The 20,502-nt window shown below is 62.1% G+C and overlaps 1 protein-coding gene across 1 annotated transcript; it reads right to left on the bottom strand.

The window, feature by feature from the left end:
• Positions 1 to 524: 524 nt before the first annotated feature.
• On the bottom strand, positions 525 to 19,681 carry LOC126650055 (neuroligin-2-like; the record flags this gene model as incomplete). Its single annotated transcript, XM_050334501.1, is given in 8 exon segments — positions 525 to 1,314; positions 5,234 to 5,419; positions 9,160 to 9,309; positions 10,689 to 10,739; positions 16,795 to 16,944; positions 16,947 to 17,012; positions 17,015 to 17,150; positions 19,577 to 19,681. Coding segments are annotated over 8 exon segments (1,634 nt in total), but the record flags the coding sequence as incomplete, so codon positions are not given.
• Positions 19,682 to 20,502: the final 821 nt, after the last annotated feature.

Here is a 20,502-nt window from a genome sequence, read left to right on the forward strand (position 1 = left end):
AAGAACCACCCAAGGAACCACCCAAGGAACCACCCAAGGAACCACCCAAAGAAACACCCAAAGAAACACCCAAAGAAACACCCAAAGAACCCTCCAAAAAGAGCCACCCAAAGAACCAAAGAACCACCCAAGGAACCAAAGAACTACCCAAGGAACCACCCAAGGAACCACATGAAGAAACACCCAAAGAACCACCCAAAGAACCAAAGAACCACCCAAAGAACCAAAGAACCACCCAAGGAACCAAAGAACCACCAGAAGAACCAAAGAACTACCCAAAGAACCACCCAAGGAACCACCCAAGGAACCACCCAAGGAACCACCCAAGGAACCACCCAAAGAAACACCCAAAGAACCACCTGAAGAACAAAAGAACCACCCAAAGAACCACCCAAGGAACCACCCAAAGAAACACCCAAAGAACCACCCAGGGCCCCACCCAAAGAACCCCCAAAGGACCCCCAACCCCTCCCCAACCCCCAACCCCCCCTGCCCCACCCCCCACCCCACACCCCCACACCCACCCCGTCTTGGCGAAGTTGGTCCAGTAGGTCATGACGACGGCGCTGAGCATGACGTCGTTCTTGGAGAAGTTGCAGGGGAAGAGGTCGGTGGCGCCCACCATGGGCACCCCGAACACGTAGGGGATCTCGTCGCCGTGCGCCGCGTCCGCCCACTCGGGCCGGGCGTCCGTCTGGCAGTGGTGGTAGAAGGTGTAGAAGTAGACGGGCGACTGGTACTCGGCGTGCAGCTTGGCCGTGGCCACGGCGGGGGCCACCCACTGGTGGTCGGTGAAGAGCGCCAGCAGCGTCTTGCGCCGCATCTCGCCGTTGTCGCGGTCGGCCCAGTCCGTGTACATGAACTTGATGGTCTCCCGCAGCACGTCCTTGCCCTCGGGGTAGCCGTACAGGTTGTCCACGAAGTTGGACACGGTGAAGTCGAAGTAGGAGGCCGAGATGCCGTCCTCGCTCTCCAGCGAGTCCTCCACGAACTTGAGCCCCTCGCCCTGGTTGACGCCGATGAGGATGTCGTAGTTGAGGAACTCGCCCTGCTGCATCAGGATCTCGGGGTCGTCGGGCACCACGTCGCCGTCCACCACCGGCCCGAAGGCCACGTGGTAGCGGGCGGGCTGCACGTCCTGGTCCACCAGGGCGCGGAAGGGCTGGCGCCGCAGGCACTCGACGGCGGCGCCGGTGTCGGCGCGCTCGCAGCCCACCTTGGCCGCCAGCAGCCGCGTGTACTTGAGGGGCTGGTAGTTCACCGACCAGCTGGCGATGGCCGTGCCGCTCTGCGCGATGGCCTTCTGGAACAGACCTGGGGGGACAGGGAGGGGGTGTCAGGGGGCAGGGGACGTCAGGGGGCAGGGGACACTGGAACAGACCTGGGGGGACAGGAGGGGGGCGTCAGGGGGCAGGACAGGGGGTGGGAGGGGATTGGGGGCATGGGGATGGCCAGGGGTGGGGGACAGGGGGACACTGGAACAGCCCTGAGGGGGGTGGGGGATGTCAGGGGGCAGGGGGTGGGAGGGATTGGGCGACAGGGGACAGTCAGGGGTGGGGGACAGGGGGCACTGGAACAGACCTGGGGGGACAGGGGAGGGGTGTCAGGGGGCAGGGGACACTGGAACAGACCTGGGGGACAGGGGGTGTCAGGTGGGGGACAGGGGGACACTGGAACAGACCTGGGGGGGACAGGGGGATGTCAGGGGGCAGGGGACACTGGAACAGACCTGGGGGTGGAAGGGAGGGGAGCGTCAGGGGGCAGGGGACACTGGAACAGACCTGGGGGTGGGGGGATGTCAGGAGGCAGGGGACACTGGAACAGACCTGGGGGGCAGAGGGAGTGTCAGGGATTGGGGACAGGGGGCAGGGGGACGTCAGGGGGCAGGGGACACTGGAACAGACCTGAGGGGAAGGGGAGGGTGTCAGGGATTGGGGGACAGGGGGACACTGGAACAGACCTGGGGGACAGGGGGGTGTCAGGGGGCAGGGGGACGTCAGGGGGCAGGGGACACTGGAACAGACCTGGGGGACGGGGGGTGTCAGGGGGACAGGACAGGGGGACAGGGGGACACTGGAACAGACCTGCGGGGAAGGGGAGGTCAGGGGTGGGGGGACAGGGGGCACTGGAACAGACCTGGGGGAAGGAGGGGGTGTCAGGGGCAGGGGGCAGGGGGACACTGGAACAGACCTGGGGGGACAGGAGAGGAGGTGTCAGGGGCAGGGACAGGGGACACTGGAACAGACCTGGGGGAAGGGAGGGTGTCAGGGGGCAGGGGGACAGGGGGCACTGGAACAGACCTGAGGGGGACAGGGGATGTCAGGGCTGGGGGACAGGGGGTGGGAGGGGACTGGGGACCCTGGAACAGTCCTGCGGGGGTGGGGGATGTCAGGGGGCAGGGGGTGCTTAGGGATTGGGGACACTGGAACAGACCTGGGGAAGGGGGATGTCAGGGAGGGGGGACAGGGGGACAGGGGGCAGGGGACACTGGAACAGACCTGAGGGGTGGGGGGACGTCAGGGGGACAGGACAGGGGGACGAAGGGGACACTGGAACAGCCCTGAGGGGAAAGGGGAGGGGCGTCAGGGATTGGGGACAGGGGGACACTGGAACAGCCCCTGTGGGGACGGGGGGATGTCAGGGGTGGGACAGGGGACGAGGAGGATTAGGGGACAGGGGGATGGCCAGGGTGGGGGACAGGGGGCAAGGGGGACCCCATCAGGGATTGGGGACACGGGGACATTGGAACAGACCTGAGGGGTGGGGGGATGTCAGGGGGCAGGGGGTGGGAGGGATTGGGGACACGGGGATGGCCAGGGGTGGGGACAGGGGGACAAAGGGGGACCCCATCAGGGATTAGGGGACACAGGGACACTGGAACAGCCCTGAGGGGATGGAGGGATGTCAGGGGCGGGACAGGGGGACAGGGGACACTGGAACAGCCCTGGGGAGTGGGGGGACGTCAGGGGGCGGGACACGGGGGTGCTCAGGGATTGGGGACACAGGGACAAGGGGACCCCATTAGGGACTGGGGACAGGGGACAGGGGATGGGAGAGGGTGGGATGGGGGTGCTCAGGGATTGAGGACACGGGGACAGGAGGATTGGGACAGGGGACACTGGAACAGCCCTGAGGGGGACGGGGGATGTCAGGGCTGGGGGGGACAGGGGGTGCTCAGGGGTGGGGACAGGGGGATGGGAGGGGGTGGGGGACAGGGGGACAAGGGGGGACCCCATCAGGGATTGGGGACATGGGGACGGCCAGGGGTGGGGTGGGGGTGCTCAGGGATTGGGGACAGGGGATGGCCGGGGGTGGGGGACAGGGGACACAGGGGTGGGAGGATTGGGGACACGGGGACACTGGAACAGACCTGAGGGACGGGGGACATCAGGGGTGGGGGACACAGGGATGGTCAGGGTGGGGACAGGGGGACACGGGGGTGGGAGGGGATTGGGGACACGGGGACACTGGAACAGACCTGAGGGGGCAGGGGGCGTCAGGGGGCAGGGGAGGACAGGGGGACAAAGGGGGACCCCATCAGGGATTGGGGACAGGGGATGGGAGGGGATTGGGGGACAGGGGAACACTGGAACAGCCCTGCGTGGGGATGGGGGACGTCGGGGGGACAGGGGGTGCTCGAGGATTGGGGACACGGGGATGGCCAGGGGTGGGGACAGGGGACAAGGGGGACCCCATCAGGAGTTGGGGGCACAGGGATGGGAGGGGATTTTGGAGTCCCTGTTGGATCCGGGTGGTTCCCTGATGGATTTGGGGGGTCCCCGGGGTGGTCTGGGTGGCTCCCCTTGGATTTTGGGGGGGTCCCTGTTGGATTTTGGGGGGTTCCCCGCTGGGATTTGGGGGGTCCCTGCTGGGATTTGAGGGGGTCCCTGCTGGGTTTTTGGGGTCCCGCTGGGATTTGGGGGTGATTCCTGTTGGATTTTGGGGTTCCCGCTGGGATTTGGGGGTCCCCGCTGGGATCTGGGGGGTCCCTGCTGGGATTTGGGGGTCCCTGCTGAGTTTTTGGGGGTCCCTGCTGGGTTTTGGGGGTCCCTGTTGGGTTTTGGGGGGTCCCTGCTGGGTTTTGAGGTGATTCCTGTTGGATTTTGGGGGGTCCCTGCTGGGATCTGGGGGGGTCCCCGCTGGGATTTGGGGGGGTCCTGCTGGGTTTGGGGGTCCCTGCTGGGTTTGGGGGTCCCTGCTGGGATTTGGGGGTCCCTGCTGGGATTTGGGGTGATTCCTGTTGGATTTTGGGGGTCCCCACTGGGATTTGAGGGGGTCCCTGCTGAGTTTTTTGGGGGGGTCCCTGCTGGATTTTTGGGGGGGTCCCTGTTGGATTCAGAGGCTCTGGGGGGGTCTGGATGATTCCTGTTGGATTTTGGGGGTTCCCCGCTGGGATTTGGGGGGGTCCCCGCTGGGATCTGGGGGGGTCCCTGCTGGGTTTTTGGGGTGATTCCTGTTGGGTTTTTGGGGTGATTCCTGTTGGATTTGGGGGGGTCCCTGCTGGGTTTTTGGGGTGATTCCTGTTTGATTTTGGGGGGGTCCCTGCTGGGTTTTGGGGGGGTCCCTGCTGGGTTTGGGGGTGATTCCTCTTGGGTTTGGGAGGTCCCCGCTGGGATTTGGGGGGGTCCCCGCTGGGATTTGGGGGGGTCCCTGCTGGGATTTGAGGTGATTCCTGTTGGATTTTGGGGGGGTGGTCCCTGCTGGGATTTGGGGGGGTCCCCGCTGGGTTTTGAGGTGATTCCTGTTGGGTTTTGGGGGGGTTCCTGTTGGATTCAGAGGGTCTGGGGGAGGTCTGGGTGATTCCTGCTGGGTTTTGGGGTGATTCCTGTTGGATTTGGGGGTGATTCCTGTTGGATTTTTGAGGTGATTCCTGCTGGATTTTTGGGGGGTTCCCTGCTGGGTTTTAGGGTGTCCCCCGCTGGGATCTGGGTGGCTCCCCTTGGATTTGGGGGGTTCCTGTTGGATTTTTGGGGTGATTCCTGTTGGATTTTGGGGGGGTCCCTGCTGGGTTTGGGGGTGATTCCTGTTCAATTTTTGGGGTGATTCCTGTTGGATTTTTGGGGTGATCCCTGCTGGGTTTTAGGGTGTCCCCGCTGGGTTTTGGGGGGGTCCCCGCTGGGTTTTAGGGTGTCCCTGCTGGGTTTCAGGGTGTCCCTGCTGGATTTTTGGGGGTGTCCCTGCTGGGTTTTTTGGGGGGTCCCCGCTGGGTTTTGGGGGTGTCCCGGGGGGGTACCTTCGGAGTGGTGGGACAGGATGAGGAGGCTGACGCAGGCGGCGCCGGCGCCGGAGCCGAAGATGGTGATCCGCTGGGGGTCCCCCCCGAAGTGCCCCACGTTCTCGTGGAGCCACCGCAGAGCCTGGATCTGGTCCAGGAGGCCGTAATTGCCCTTGGCTGCCTGGTCCCCCGTGCTCAGGAACCCTGGGGACACGGCAGGGACATGTTGGGGACATGTTGGGGACACCAAGGACACGTTGGGGACACGACAGGGACATGTTGGGGACACCAGGGACACGTTGGGGACACGGCAGGGACATCAGGGACACGTTGGGGACACGTCAGGGACATGTTGGGGACACGTTGGGGACACCAGGGACACGTCAGGGACACCAGGGACAGGTCAGGGACATCAGGGACACGTTGGGGACACGTTGGGGACACGGCAGGGACACGGCAGGGACATGTTGGGGACACGTCAGGGACACGTTGGGGGGACACGTTGGGGACACCAGGGACACGTTGGGGACACGTCAGGGACATCAGGGGACACGTCAGGGACACATCAGGGACACGTTGGGGACACAGCAGGGACACGTCAGGGACATGGCAGGGACATCAGGGACACGTCAGGGACACCAGGGACACGGTGGGGATATCAGGGACACGTCAGGGACATGTTGGGGACACCAGGGACATGTTGGGGACACGGCAGGGACACGGCAGGGACACGTTGGGGACACCAGGGACACATCAGGGACATGTTGGGGACACGTTGGGGACACCAGGGACACGTTGGGGACACATCAGGGACACGTTGGGGACACCAGGGACACGTTGGGGTCCCCCCTGTCCCCAAGGACCCCTCCCCCATCCACAGCCCCATCTTCCATCGTGTCCCCCAACCCCTTTAAAACCCGGGGGGATGTTCTGCCACGTGGGGGGGTCCCCCAAACCCACCCTCCTCCCCCAGGGTGTCCCCAACCCCTCCCCTGTGTCCCCCCTCACCCAGGACCCTAGCCTGGAGTTCATGGTGACCACGATGACATTCCTGATGTCCCCCCTGTCCCCCTGTCCCCCTCACCCAGGACCCCCAGCCTGTAGTTCATGGTGACCACCATGACGTTCCTGTGTCCCCCTGTCCCCTCAGTGTCCCCCTCACCCAGGACCCCCAGCCTGGAGTTCATGGTGACCACAATGACATTCCCATGGGATTTGTGTCCCCCTGTCCCCCCTCACCCAGGACCCCAGCCTGGAGTTCATGGTGACCACGATGACATTCCCATGGGATTTGTGTCCCCCTGTCCCCCCTGTCCCCCTGTCCCCCTGTCCCCCTCACCCAGGACCCCCAGCCTGGAGTTCATGGTGACCACGATGACGTTCCCATGGGATTTGTGTCCCCCAGTGTCCCCCTGTCCCCTCAGTGTCCCCCTGTCCCCCTCACCCAGGACCCCAGCCTGTAGTTCATGGTGACCACGATGACGTTCCCGTGGGATTTGTGTCCCCCTGTCCCCCTCACCCAGGACCCCAGCCTGTAGTTCATGGTGACCACCATGACATTCCCATGGGATTTGTGTCCCCCTGTCCCCCTCACCCAGGACCCCCAGCCTGGAGTTCATGGTGACCACGATGACGCTCCCATGGGATTTGTGTCCCCCTGTCCCCTGGTGTCCCCCCTGTCCCCCTCACCCAGGACCCCCAGCCTGTAGTTCATGGTGACCACGATGACGTTCCCATGTCCCCTGTCCCCCTGTCCCCCTCACCCAGGACCCCCAGCCTGTAGTTCATGGTGACCACCGATGACGTTCCCATGGGATTTGTGTCCCCCTGTCCCCCCCTGTCCCCCTGTCCCCCTCACCCAGGACCCCCAGCCTGTAGTTCATGGTGACCACCATGACGTTCCCATGGGATTGTGTCCCCCCGTGTCCCCCCTGTCCCCCTCACCCAGGACCCCCAGCCTGTAGTTCATGGTGACCACAGTGCCATTCCCATGGGATTTGTGTCCCCCTCACCCAGGACCCCAGCCTGTAGTTCATGGTGACCACGATGACGTTCCCATGGGATTTGTGTCCCCGTCCCCCTGTCCCCCTGTCCCCCCTCACCCAGGACCCCCAGCCTGTAGTTCATGGTGACCACGATGACATTCCTATGGGATTTGTGTCCCCCTGTCCCCCTGTCCCCCTCACCCAGGACCCCAGCCTGTAGTTCATGGTGACCACCATGACGTTCCCATGGGATTTGTGTCCCCCAGTGTCCCCTGTCCCCCCTGTCCCCCTGTCCCCCTCACCCAGGACCCCCAGCCTGTAGTTCATGGTGACCACGATGACGTTCCCATGGGATTTGTGTCCCCCTGTCCCCCTCACCCAGGACCCCCAGCCTGTAGTTCATGGTGACCACGATGACGTTCCTATGGGATTTGTGTCCCCCTGTCCCCTCAGTGTCCCCCCTCACCCAGGACCCCCAGCCTGTAGTTCATGGTGACCACCATGACGTTCCCATGGGATTTGTGTCCCCCCCTCACCCAGGACCCCCAGCCTGTAGTTCATGGTGACCACAGTGCCATTCCCATGGGATTTGTGTCCCCCTGTCCCTTCCCCTCACCCAGGACCCCCAGCCTGGAGTTCATGGTGACCACGATGACGTTCCCATGGGATTTGTGTCCCCCCTGTCCCCCCTCACCCAGGACCCCCAGCCTGTAGTTCATGGTGACCACGATGACGTTCCCATGGGATTTGTGTCCCCCAGTGTCCCCCTCACCCAGCACCCCCAGCCTGTAGTTCATGGTGACCACGATGACGTTCCCATGGGATTTGTGTCCCCCCTCACCCAGGACCCCAGCCTGTAGTTCATGGTGACCACGATGACGTTCCCGTAGGATTTGTGTCCCCCCCTGTCCCCCTCACCCAGGACCCCCAGCCTGTAGTTCATGGTGACCACCATGACGTTCCCATGGGATCCCTCAGTGTCCCCCTGTCCCCCTCACCCAGGACCCCCAGCCTGTAGTTCATGGTGACCACCATGACGTTCCCATGGGATTTGTGTCCCCCTGTCCCCTGTCCCCCTCACCCAGGACCCCCAGCCTGGTAGTTCATGGTGACCACAATGCCGTTCCCATGGGATTTGTGTCCCCCCTCACCCAGGACCCCAGCCTGTAGTTCATGGTGACCACGATGACGTTCCCATGGGATTTGTGTCCCTCCCAGTGTCCCCCTGTCCCCCCTGTCCCCCTCACCCAGGACCCCCAGCCTGTAGTTCATGGTGACCACGATGACGTTCCCATGGGATTTGTGTCCCCCTGTCCCCCTGTCCCCCTCACCCAGGACCCCCAGCCTGTAGTTCATGGTGACCACAGCATGACATTCCTATGGGATTTCCCTGTCCCCCCTGTCCCCCTCACCCAGGACCCCAGCCTGTAGTTCATGGTGACCACCATGACGTTCCCATGGGATTTGTGTCCCCCCCTCACCCAGGACCCCCAGCCTGTAGTTCATGGTGACCACCATGACATTCCCATAGGATTTGTGTCCCCCCCTGTCCCCCCCCTCACCCAGGACCCCCAGCCTGTAGTTCATGGTGACCACGATGACGTTCCCATGGGATTTGTGTCCCCCTGTCCCCTCAGTGTCCCCTCACCCAGGACCCCAGCCTGTAGTTCATGGTGACCACAATGACGTTCCCATACGAGTTTGTGTCCCCCCCTGTCCCCCTCACCCAGGACCCCCAGCCTGTAGTTCATGGTGACCACGATGACGTTCCCATGGGATTTGTGTCTCCCCCAGTGTCCCCCTCACCCAGGACCCCCAGCCTGTAGTTCATGGTGACCACCATGACGTTCCCATGGGATTTGTGTCCCCAGTGTCCCCCAGTGCCCTCACCCAGGACCCCAGCCTGTAGTTCATGGTGACCACCATGACGTTCCCATGGGATTTGTGTCCCCCCCTCACCCAGGACCCCCAGCCTGTAGTTCATGGTGACCACGATGACGTTCCCGTAGGCCGCCAGGACGCTGCCATCGAACATGTTCCCCGTGCCCTCCATGTAGGATCCTCCGTGCAGGAAAAGCATCACCGGCTTCTTCCCGCTGTCCCTGATGTCTGGGGGCAAAGATGGCCAGAGGGGTCAGGGGGTCAGGTCAGAGAGTCAGGGGGTCAGGGGGCAGGGTCAGGGGGTCAGGGTTTTTTTTTGGGGGTGGGGTTTGGGAGAAGGAAGAAGGGGAGGGAAAGAGGGACCCCACTCTGGGTTTGGGGGGCACCACAGGGGGGGTCTTTGGGGTCCCCCCCGGTGTTGGGGACAACCCTGGGACCCCTTGGGGGGGTCTTTGGGGTCATCCTGGTGTTGGGGACACCTGGACTCGGGTCTTTGGGTCCCCCGGTGTTGGGGACAACCCTGGGACCCCCCTGGGGGGGTCTTTGGGGTCCCCCCCCGGTGTTGGGGACAACCCTGGGACCCCTTGGGGGGGGTCTTTGGGGTCATCCCTGGGACCCCCCCATGGGGACCCCCTGTAGGGTTGGGGACACCTCTTTGGGGGGGGGCACCCCTGAGGACATCCCAGAGTTGGGGACCCCCATGATTGGGGGACCCTTTAGGACCCCCTCCTCCCCCATGATTGGGGGACCCCTTTAGGGACCCCCTCCTCCCCATGATTGGGGACCCCTTTAGGACCCCCTCCCCCCATGATTGGGGGACCCCTTTAGGACCCCCTCCCCCCATGATTGGGGGCCCTTTAGACCCCTCCTCCCCCATGATTGGGACCCTTTAGACCCCCCCCCATGATTGGGACCTGGGACCCCACCCCATGATTGGGGACCCTTTAGACCCCACCCACAGACCCTCCCCCAGTGTCACTTTTTGGGGGTGACAGCGGGGTCAGAGGTCAGAGGTGGGATTTGGGCAGGGGGGATTTGAGGAGGGTCACTGAGGGAGGGAGAGGTGTCCCCTTTTGGGCTGTTTCCATGGCAACTGGGGTTTCCCATTGGGGATAATGAGCAAAGGGGGCCCCAAATATGGGGGATGGGGAGGGGGAAGGAAAGGGGAGGGGCATCCAAAAAAAACCAAAAAACACCAAAAAGAGCCACCAAAAAGAAGAACCAAAAAAGCACCAAAACACCAAAAAGACCAAAAAAAGACAACTCCCCAAAACCCCCAAGAAAGAAGAGACCACAAAAAACAACCAAAACAACCAAAAAGAAAAAAGAAAAACCCCAGAAAAAAAAAAAGAGTGGGAAAAATTGAAAAGAGGACCAAAAAAGAAGGGGGAGGGGGAGAAGAGGGGGAGGGGAGAGACCCCCTCAGAAAGGGAAAGAAAAAGGGGAGGGGAAAGAAAGGAGAGGAAGGAGGGAAGGAAAAACCCACAAAAAACCCAAAAGAAACCAAAAAAAGAAATTTAAGGGGAGGGGAAGAAGAGAAAGAACCAAAAACAGCCCCACAAAAGCCCAAAAGGGGGATTTTGCCCCAAAACATGCAGCAAAACTACCTGAGTCCGGGGGCCGCCGGCCGCGCCGTCCTCGCGCTTTGCCGAGCAAACCTGGACAGGGGGAGAGAAGGAGGAAAAATTTGGGGCCAAAAGGAGCCAAAATGGGGCTGGGGAGGTGGGGGGTGGGGAGGGGTTTTGGGGGAAGGGGAGGGGCACAAAAAAAAAAGAAGGGTCACAAAAGCCCTGAAAAAATTGAGAATTTTCCCAACCCCCTGGTTCCTGTTGGGGAAAAATTGAGGGGGTTTTGGGGTCAGGAGAGGCCCCGAAAAAGGGGAATGGGGGGAGGGGGGAGAGGGGAGGGGCCTGGAAATTTGGGGGGAGGGCCCAAAAATGGGGCCGGGGGAGGGGAGGGGGAGGGGACTCCTGGATGGGATGGGATGGACACTGGGATGGACACTGGGAATACTGGGAGGGAATTGGGATGGACACTGGGATGGAATTGGGATGGAACTGGGATGGACACTGGGAATACTGGGATGGGATGGAATGGGATGGGATGGACACTGGGAATACTGGGATGGAACTGGGATGGAACTGGGATGGAACTGGGATGGAACTGGGATGGACACTGGGATGAACTGGAAGGGAACTGGGATGGAACTGGGATGGACACTGGGATGAACTGGGGATACTGGGATGGGATGGGATGGAACTGGGATGGAGTTGGGATGGAACTGGGATGGAGTTGGGATGGAACTGGGAATACTGGGAGGGAACTGGGATGGAACTGGGGACACTGGGATGGAACTGGGGATGGAACTGGGGACACTGGGATGGACACTGGGACGGAATTGGGATGGAACTGGGAATACTGGGATGGAACTGGGATGGAACTGGGATGGACACTGGGATGGAACTGGGGACACTGGGACGCACACTGGGATGGAACTGGGATGGAACTGGGATGGAACTGGGATGGAACTGGGATACTGGGAGGCAACTGGGATGGACACTGGGGATGGAACTGGGATGGAACTGGGATGGAATTGGGAATACTGGGATGGAACTGGGATGGAACTGGGATGGACACTGGGATGGACACTGGGATGAACTGGGGACACTGGGATGGAGTTGGGATGGAACTGGGATGGAACTGGGATGGAATTGGGATGGAACTGGGAATACTGGGAGGGAACTGGGATGGAACTGAGGACACTGGGATGGAACTGGGATGGAACTGGGATGGACACTGGGATGGAACTGGGATGGACACTGGGATGGAACTGGGATACTGGGATGGAACTGGGGACACTGGGATGGAACTGGGATGGAACTGGGAATACTGGGATGGGATGGGATGGACACTGGGAATACTGGGATGGACACTGGGAATACTGGGATGGAACTGGGATGGAACTGGGGACACTGAGATGGAACTGGGATGGAACTGGGATGGAGTTGGGATGGAACTGGGAATACTGGGAGGGAACTGGGATGGAACTGAGGACACTGGGATGGAACTGGGGATACTGGGATGGAACTGGGATGGACACTGGGATGGACACTGGGATGGAACTGGGATGGAACTGGGGACACTGGGATGGAACTGGGATGGAACTGGGATGGAACTGGGGATACTGGGATGGAACTGGGGACACTGGGATGGAACTGGGATGGAACTGGGGACACTGGGATGGACACTGGGATGAACACTGGGATGGAACTGGGATGGAACCGGGATGGAACTGGGATGGAACTGGGATGGGATGGGATGGGATGGGATGGGATGGGATGGGATGGGATGGGATGGACACTGGGGATACTGGGATGGAACTGGGATGGAACTGGGAATACTGGGATGGAACTGGGGACACTGGGACGCACACTGGGATGGAACTGGGGATACTGGGATGGAACTGGGATGGAACTGGGGACACTGGGATGGGATGGAACTGGGGATACTGGGATGGAACTGGGATGGAACTGGGATGGAACTGGGAGGGAACTGGGATGGAACTGGGATGGACACTGGGGATACTGGGATGGAACTGGAGATGGAACTGGGATGGAACTGGGGATACTGGGATGGAACGGGGGATGGACACTGGGGATACTGGGATGGAACTGGGATGGAACTGGGAATGGAACTGGGATGGAACTGGGAATACTGGGATGGAACTGGGATGGAACTGGGATGGAACTGGGGACACTGGGACGCACACTGGGATGGAGGCGGGGCCAGCAGCGCGTGGGGGCGGGGCCCTGGGCGCGGGGGCGGGGCTGTGGCTCCGGTGGGGAGGGCTTCCTCCCCTCCCCGATTTGCCCAAATCTGTCCCTTTTTGCCCCAAATCCCAATTTCCTCCTTTTCCAGAGGGATTTTCCCATTTCTGCCCCTTTTTCCCCCAGTTTGGGCCCGGGGGGGGGGAAGGGAGAGGCCTGGCCTGGCCCCTCCCCCCATTTCCCATTTTCCCGCCGCTTTTTGCCCAATTTGGGGGGATTTTGCCCCATTTTAATTCCCCTCTTTTTCAGCCCCATTTTCCCATTTTCTCGCCCAAATTTGCCCAAATTCCCCCCTTTTTCTCTGCCACCTCTGCCAGGACCAGGATTTGGGGGCGGGGCCGCCCCTCCCCCCCCACCCTTTTTGCCCCATTTCCTCCTTTTTTCCCCCCAAATTCCCAATTTTGCTCCAATTTGCCCGATTTCCTCCTTTCTTAGCCCGATTCTTCCCTCACCTGGCCACGCCCACCTGATCGGACCACGCCCACCTCACCTGGGCCACGCCCATCTCACCTGACCACACCCACCTGAGTGGGCCACGCCCACCTCACCTGGCCACACCCACATCACCTGGCCACGCCCACCCGACCGGGTCACGCCCACCTCACTTGGCCACGCCCATCTCAACTGGCCACGCCCCTTTCACAGGCCACGCCCATCTCACCTGGCCACGCCCATCTCACCTGGCCACGCCCACCTCCTGCTGCCCATAACGACACCGGGAGCCCCTCCCCCCACTTTGACCCCCCCTCACCTGTGCCCAGGTGTGCCCAGGTGTGCCCAGGTGTGTCCAGGTGTGTCCCCACCCCTCACCTGTCCCCAGGTGTGCCAAGGTGCCCCAGGCCCCCAGGTGCCCCCAGCCCCCTGTACCGTCCTCGGTGGGCACGTAGAGGTTGAGGTACAGGCAGTCCTCGCTCTGGGCCGTGTCCATACCCATGTCCATATCTGTGTCCCCCCTGTCCATACCCTACCCCAGGTGCCCCCAGGTGTGTCCACACTCCCAGGTGCCCCCAGGTGCCCCCTCACCCCGTACCATCCTCGGTGGGCACGTAGAGGTTGAGGTACAGGCAGTCCTCGCTCTGGGCCGTGTCCATACCCATGTCCATTCCCATCTGTACCTGTCCCCAGGTGTGCCCAGGTGCCCCCCAGGTGCCCCCCTCACCCCGTACCATCCTCGGTGGGCACGTAGAGGTTGAGGTACAGGCAGTCCTCGCTCTGGGCCGTGTCCATACCCATGTCCCCCTCTATCCATACCTGTCCCCACCTGTCCCCAGGTGTGCCCAGGTGCCCCCCAGGTGCCCCCTCACCCTGCATGCCATCCTCGGTGGGCACGTAGAGGTTGAGGTACAGGCAGTCCTCGCTCTGGGCCGTGTCCATACCCATGTCCATACCCATGTCCATATCTGTGTCCATACCCATCCATACCCATCCATACCCATCCATACCTGTATCCCCCTCTATCCATACCCATCCATACCCATCTGTACCTGTCCCCAGGTGTGTCCCATCCCCCCAGGTGCCCCCAGGTGTGCCCCCCTCACTCCATACCATCCTCGGTGGGCACGTAGAGGTTGAGGTACAGGCAGTCCTCGCTCTGGGCCGTGTCCATTCCCATGTCCATATCTGTGTCCCCCCTGTCCATACCCACCCCCAGGTGCCCCCAGGTGTGTCCCACCCCCCCAGGTGCCCCCCAGGTGCCCCCCTCACTCCATACCATCCTCGGTGGGCACGTAGAGGTTGAGGTACAGGCAGTCCTCGCTCTGGGCCGTGTCCATACCCATGTCCATACCCATCCATACCCATCCATACCTGTATCCCCCTCTATCCATACCCATCCATACCCATCTGTACCTGTCCCCAGGTGTGCTGCAGGTGCCCCAGGTGCCCCTCATCCCTTTCCCCCCCCATACCGTCCTCGGTGGGCACGTAGAGGTTGAGGTACAGGCAGTCCTCGCTCTGGGCCATGTCCATACCCGTGTCCATATCTGTGTCCATACCCATCCCCAGGTGTCCCCACCTGTCCCCAGGTGTACCCAGGTGTGTCCCACCCCTCCAGGTGCCCCCCAGGTGCCCCCAGCCCCCCGTACCATCCTCGGTGGGCACGTAGAGGTTGAGGTACAGGCAGTCCTCGCTCTGGGCCGTGTCCATACCCATGTCCATATCTGTGTCCATACCCATCCCCAGGTGTCCCCACCTGTCCCCAGGTGTGCCCAGGTGTGTCCCACCCCCCCAGGTGCCCCCAGCCCCCCGTACCATCCTCGGTGGGCACGTAGAGGTTGAGGTACAGGCAGTCCTCGCTCTGTCCCCGTGTGTCCCCCTCTATCCATACCCATCCATACCCATCCCTACCTGTCCCCAGGTGTACCCAGGTGCCCCCCCAGGTGCCCCCCTCACCCCGTACCGTCCTCGGTGGGCACGTAGAGGTTGAGGCACAGGCAGTCCTCGCTCTGGGCCGTGTCCATACCCATGTCCATACCCATGTCCATATCTGTGTCCCCTCTATCCATTCCCATCTGTACCTGTCCCCAGGTGTCCCCAGGTGTGTCCCAGCCCCCAGGTGTGCCCTCACCCCGTACCATCCTCGGTGGGCACGTAGAGGTTGAGGTACAGGCAGTCCTCGCTCTGGGCCGTGTCCATACCCATGTCCATATCTGTGTCCATACCCATCCATACCCATCTGTACCCATCTGTACCTGTCCCCAGGTGTCCCCAGGTGTGCCCAGGTGCCCCCAGGTGCCCCATCCTCCCCGTGCCGTCCTCGGTGGGCACGTAGAGGTTGAGGTACAGGCAGTCCTCGCTCTGGGCCGTGTCCATACCTGTATCCCCCTGTATCCATACCCATCTGTACCTGTCCCCAGGTGTACCCAGGTGTACCCAGGTGCCCCCAGGTGCCCCCCAGCCCCCCATACCGTCCTCGGTGGGCACGTAGAGGTTGAGGTACAGGCAGTCCTCGCTCTGGGCCGTGTCCATACCCGTGTCCCCCTCTATCCATACCTGTCCCCAGGTGCCCCCAGGTGCCCCCAGGTGTGCCCCAGGTGCCCCCCTCACTCCATACCGTCCTCGGTGGGCACGTAGAGGTTGAGGTACAGGCAGTCCTCGCTCTGGGCCGTGTCCATACCCATCCATACCCATGTCCATATCTGTGTCCATACCCATCCCCAGGTGTGTCCCACCCCCCCAGGTGCCCCCAGGTGCCCCCCAGGTGCCCCCAGCCCCCGTACCGTCCTCGGTGGGCACGTAGAGGTTGAGGTACAGGCAGTCCTCGCTCTGGGCCGTGTCCATACCCATGTCCATATCTGTGTCCCCTCTATCCATTCCCATCTGTACCTGTCCCCAGGTGTCCCCAGGTGTGTCCCACCCCCAGGTGTGCCCCCAGCCCCCGTACCATCCTCGGTGGGCACGTAGAGGTTGAGGTACAGGCAGTCCTCGCTCTGGGCCGTGTCCATACCCATGTCCCCCTCTATCCATACCTGTGTCCATACCCATCTGTACCTGTCCCCAGGTGCCCCCAGGTGTGTCCCACCCCCCCAGGTGTGCCCCCAGCCCCCCGTACCGTCCTCGGTGGGCACGTAGAGGTTGAGGTACAGGCAGTCCTCGCTCTGGGCCGTGTCCATACCCATGTCCATACCTGTGTCCATACCCATCCATACCTGTCATCCCTAGGTGCCCCAGGTGTGCCCAGTCCCCCAGGTGCCCCCAGCCCCCGTACCATCCTCGGTGGGCACGTAGAGGTTGAGGTACAGGCAGTCCTCGCTCTGGGCCGTGTCCATACCCATCCATACCTGTATCCCCCTGTATCCATACCCATCCATACCCATCCCCAGGTGTCCCCAGGTGTGCCCAGGTGCCCCCAGGTGCCCCCCAGATGCATCCCTTTCCCCCCCCGTACCATCCTCGGTGGGCACGTAGAGGTTGAGGTACAGGCAGTCCTCGCTCTGGGCCGCCACGTAGGCGCCGGCGGCCTCGATGTTGTCGCTGAGCCAGAGGGGCAGCATCAGCGAGGGCCCGGCCCGCAGGTTCTGGGGGGCAGGCGGGCGCAGGCGGTGGCGTCGCGGACCCCCAGGCGAGCGGGGGCCTCGAGGAGCGCCCAGCGGCGAGGCCCGAGCCAGGGGCCGCGTAGGGGACCCCCAGGAAGGCCTGGACCGGGCCCAGCAGTTCGTTGCTCAGGTCCCGCCGAGCCCCCCGCAGGCGCCCGTACTGGGTGGGCACCACCGGGAATCGGGGGGTCGGGGGGGTCCCCGCCCCCTGGGGGTTGGGGGGATGGGGAGGGGGTTGGGGGTCGGGGAGGGACGGGGAGAGGCGGCCCAGGAGCAGCAGCAGCAGCAGCGGCGGCAGGGCCGGAGCCGGGGAGAGGGGGCGGCATGGTGGGGTGGGGAGGGGGTGAGGGGGATGGGGGGAGAGGAGGGGGCAGGGAGGGGTTATGGGGTGAGGGAGGGGGAGTGCGGTAGGGGAGCTGTGGGAGGAAAATAGAGAGGGGGATAGATTTTGGGGGTAATGGTCATGGGATAACGGAGGTTGTGATGGGGGTGAGGGTTTATGGGAGTAATGGGGGGGTCACAGGGGAGATGATGATGGGGTTAGGGGGGTCATGGGGGGGTCATGGGGGGGTTGTGATGGGGATGGGGGGTTATGGGAGGAGATCATGAGAGAGGGGGTCACAGGGAGGTTATGGGGGATTGTTGTGTGGGTGATAATGGGGGTCATGGGAGGTTGTGGGAGAGATTTTGGGGGGATAATGTGGGGGTCATAGGGGGGTTATGGAGGATTATGAGGGGGTAATGGGGGGTTATGGGGGTAATGGGGGTTATGGGGGGTAATGGGGGTTATGAGGGGGTTATGGAGGATTTTGGGGGACATAAGGGGGGATAATGGGGGGGTCATAGGGGGTTTATGGGGGGTTATGGGGGTTATGGAGGAGTTTGGGGGATCATGGGGGGTTATGGGGGGTTATGGGGGGTTGGTTATGGGGGTTATGGGGAGGTTATGGGGGTTATGGAGGATTTTGAGGGGTCATAGGGCTGGTTATGGGGTTGTGATGGGGTGGGGGTCAGGGGGTTTATGGGGGGTTATAGGGGGTTGTGGGGGTTGTGAGAGGATTTTGGGAGATAATGGAGTCACGGGGTTGTGATGGGGTGGGGGTTCACAGGGGGTTATGGGAGTTGTGATGGGGTGGGGTTTATGGGGGTTTATGGGAGTTATGGGGGTTTATGGGTGGAAAGGAGGCACGAGGGGTTTGAGTAGGAGGAGGGTCAGGGGGTTACAGAGTTGGGGGGAGTCACAAGGGGTGTTAGAGGGGGTCAGGAGGGGTGGGAGGTTTTTGGGAGGGAAGGGGAGTTTGGGGGGTTTGAGGGAGGATGGGGGGGTCAGAGGGAGAGGTGGGAGGGAGGGGCACGGAGAGACGAGGGGGGGTTATGGGGGGGAGTCAGGGGGTTATGGGGGTCACAGAGGATGGGGGAGTTTGAGTGGGGGATGGGGGGGTCAGGGCCGCACCGAGGATGATGGGAATGGGGAGGGGCGAAGAACAGAGGGTGGGGGGTTGGGGGAGAGAGGGAAGAAGAAGAAGAAGTAAAGAAAAACCATCAGTGGGGGTCCCGGCCCCCCACTGCATCCCAAAACCTCCCCCATCCCCCCGGACTCCAAATTAGACCCCCAAAACCCCTCAAATTCCACCCCCGCCCCCAGGACCCCCGCCGGCCCCGCCCCGGGAGTTTTTTTGGGGGGGAGGGGGAGATGTGGGTCCCCTCCGTTGCCATGGGAACGGGCCGGGAACGTCGCCCTGGCAGCAGGGTTCCAGGCATCCCGGGGGGAGGGAGGGGGACGAGGCCTTGGGGGGTCGGGGGTCCGAGGGGTCTCAGGAGCTCCGGGGGGTCCCAGGGGGCTCTCAGAGCTGCAGGACCCCAAATTTCCCCCCGGGCCAGGCGGCTCCTGCCCCAGTTACAGCATCACCCCCACCCCCAAATCAGAGCCCCTCCCCAAATCCGGGCCCCTCCCCATTTCTGCCCGTTCTCACCTCCCCACCCCCACCCTCAATTTGGGGTCCAGAGGGTCCCCTCAAGCCTCAGAGCCCCCAAAACCCCCTCCCATCACCCGGGGTCCCAGGCGGCTCCAGCGACCCCTCCCCTCCCCATCCGCCCCCCCGCCCCCAGGGTGGGCAGGCCTCCCCTCCCCCGCCCCATCCATCCCCCCATCCCCCTCCCCCTCCGGAGCCCCCGATCCGCCCCCGGGCTCTGCCCTGGCCGGGGGGTCGAGGGGTCTCTCACCGGGGGCCGCGGGCGGGGGGCAGGGGGCCATGGCGGGAGCCGACGGAGCCGAACAGGAGCGGCCGCGGGTCCCTCCGCCAGGAGCCGCCTCCGGGGGGCGGGGCCGGGCCGGGAACAGCCCCCGACCCCGGCCTCAGCTCATCATCTTCATCCTCATCTTCATCCTCATCCTCATCCTCATCATCATCCCCCCGGCCCTGCCTCAGCATCCTCATCTTCATCTTCATCATCATCATCATCTTCATCCTCATCATCATCCTCATCATCATCTCCAGCAACAGCCCCCTCCGACCTCCGGCCTCATCTTCATCAGCATCATCATCATCATCATCTCCATCCCCCGGCCCGGCCTCAGCTTCATCATCCTCATCTTCATCATCACCCCCGGGAACGGCCCCTGAACCCCCTGGCCTCAGCTTCATCATCCTCATCTTCATCATCATCCCCCAGGAACAACTCCCCGACCCCCGGCCTCAGCTTCATCAGCATCATCTTCATCATCATCATCATCTCCATCCCCCGGCCCGGCCTCAGCTTCATCATCTCATCATCTTCATCATCATCTTCATCTTCATCTTCATCTTCATCTTCATCTTCATCTTCATCTTCATCTTCATCTTCATCGTCCTCATCACCCTCCCCAGCCCCCTCCCCCCAGGCCCATCCTCATCCTCATCTTCATCCCCTTCATCCCCTTCATCATCTTCTTCATCACCCTCTTCATCCTCATCATCTTCAACCCCCCCAGGCCCATCCTCCTCCTCCTCATCTTCTTCATCTTCATCATCTTCATCCCCCAGTGCCCCCCAGCATCATCTTCATCATCACCTTCATCTTCATCACCCCCTCAGCTCCCCCAGGCCCATCAGTCATCAACCCCCCCTTCATCTTCATCATCTTCATCATCATCTTCAGCATCCAAATCCCCCCCATTACCATCATCATCTTCATCTTCATCTTCATCCTCATCCTCATTCCCCCTCTCTTCATCCTCCTCCTCCTCATCATCCTCATCATCCCCACATCATCATCTTCATCTTCATCATCCCCTCCCAGACTGAGCCCCCATCATCTTCATCTTCATATTCATCTTCATCCCCTCTCTCTTCATCCTTCTCCTCCTCCTCATCCTCATCATCCCCACATCACCATCATCATCATCTTCATCATCATCTTCATCATCTTCTTCATCTTCATCTTCACTGACTTCATCATCATCCTCATCATCCCCTGGTCCCCCCCATCATTTTCATCATCATCATCCTCACCTTCCTCATCATCATCCCCACCTTCATCATCCTCACCATCTTCATCACCATCCTCATCTTCATCATCCT

The sequence above is a fragment of the Myiozetetes cayanensis genome, unplaced genomic scaffold (genome assembly GCF_022539395.1).
Source record: "Myiozetetes cayanensis isolate MyiCay16 unplaced genomic scaffold, myiCay2020 scf549, whole genome shotgun sequence".
NCBI lineage: Eukaryota > Metazoa > Chordata > Aves > Passeriformes > Tyrannidae > Myiozetetes > Myiozetetes cayanensis.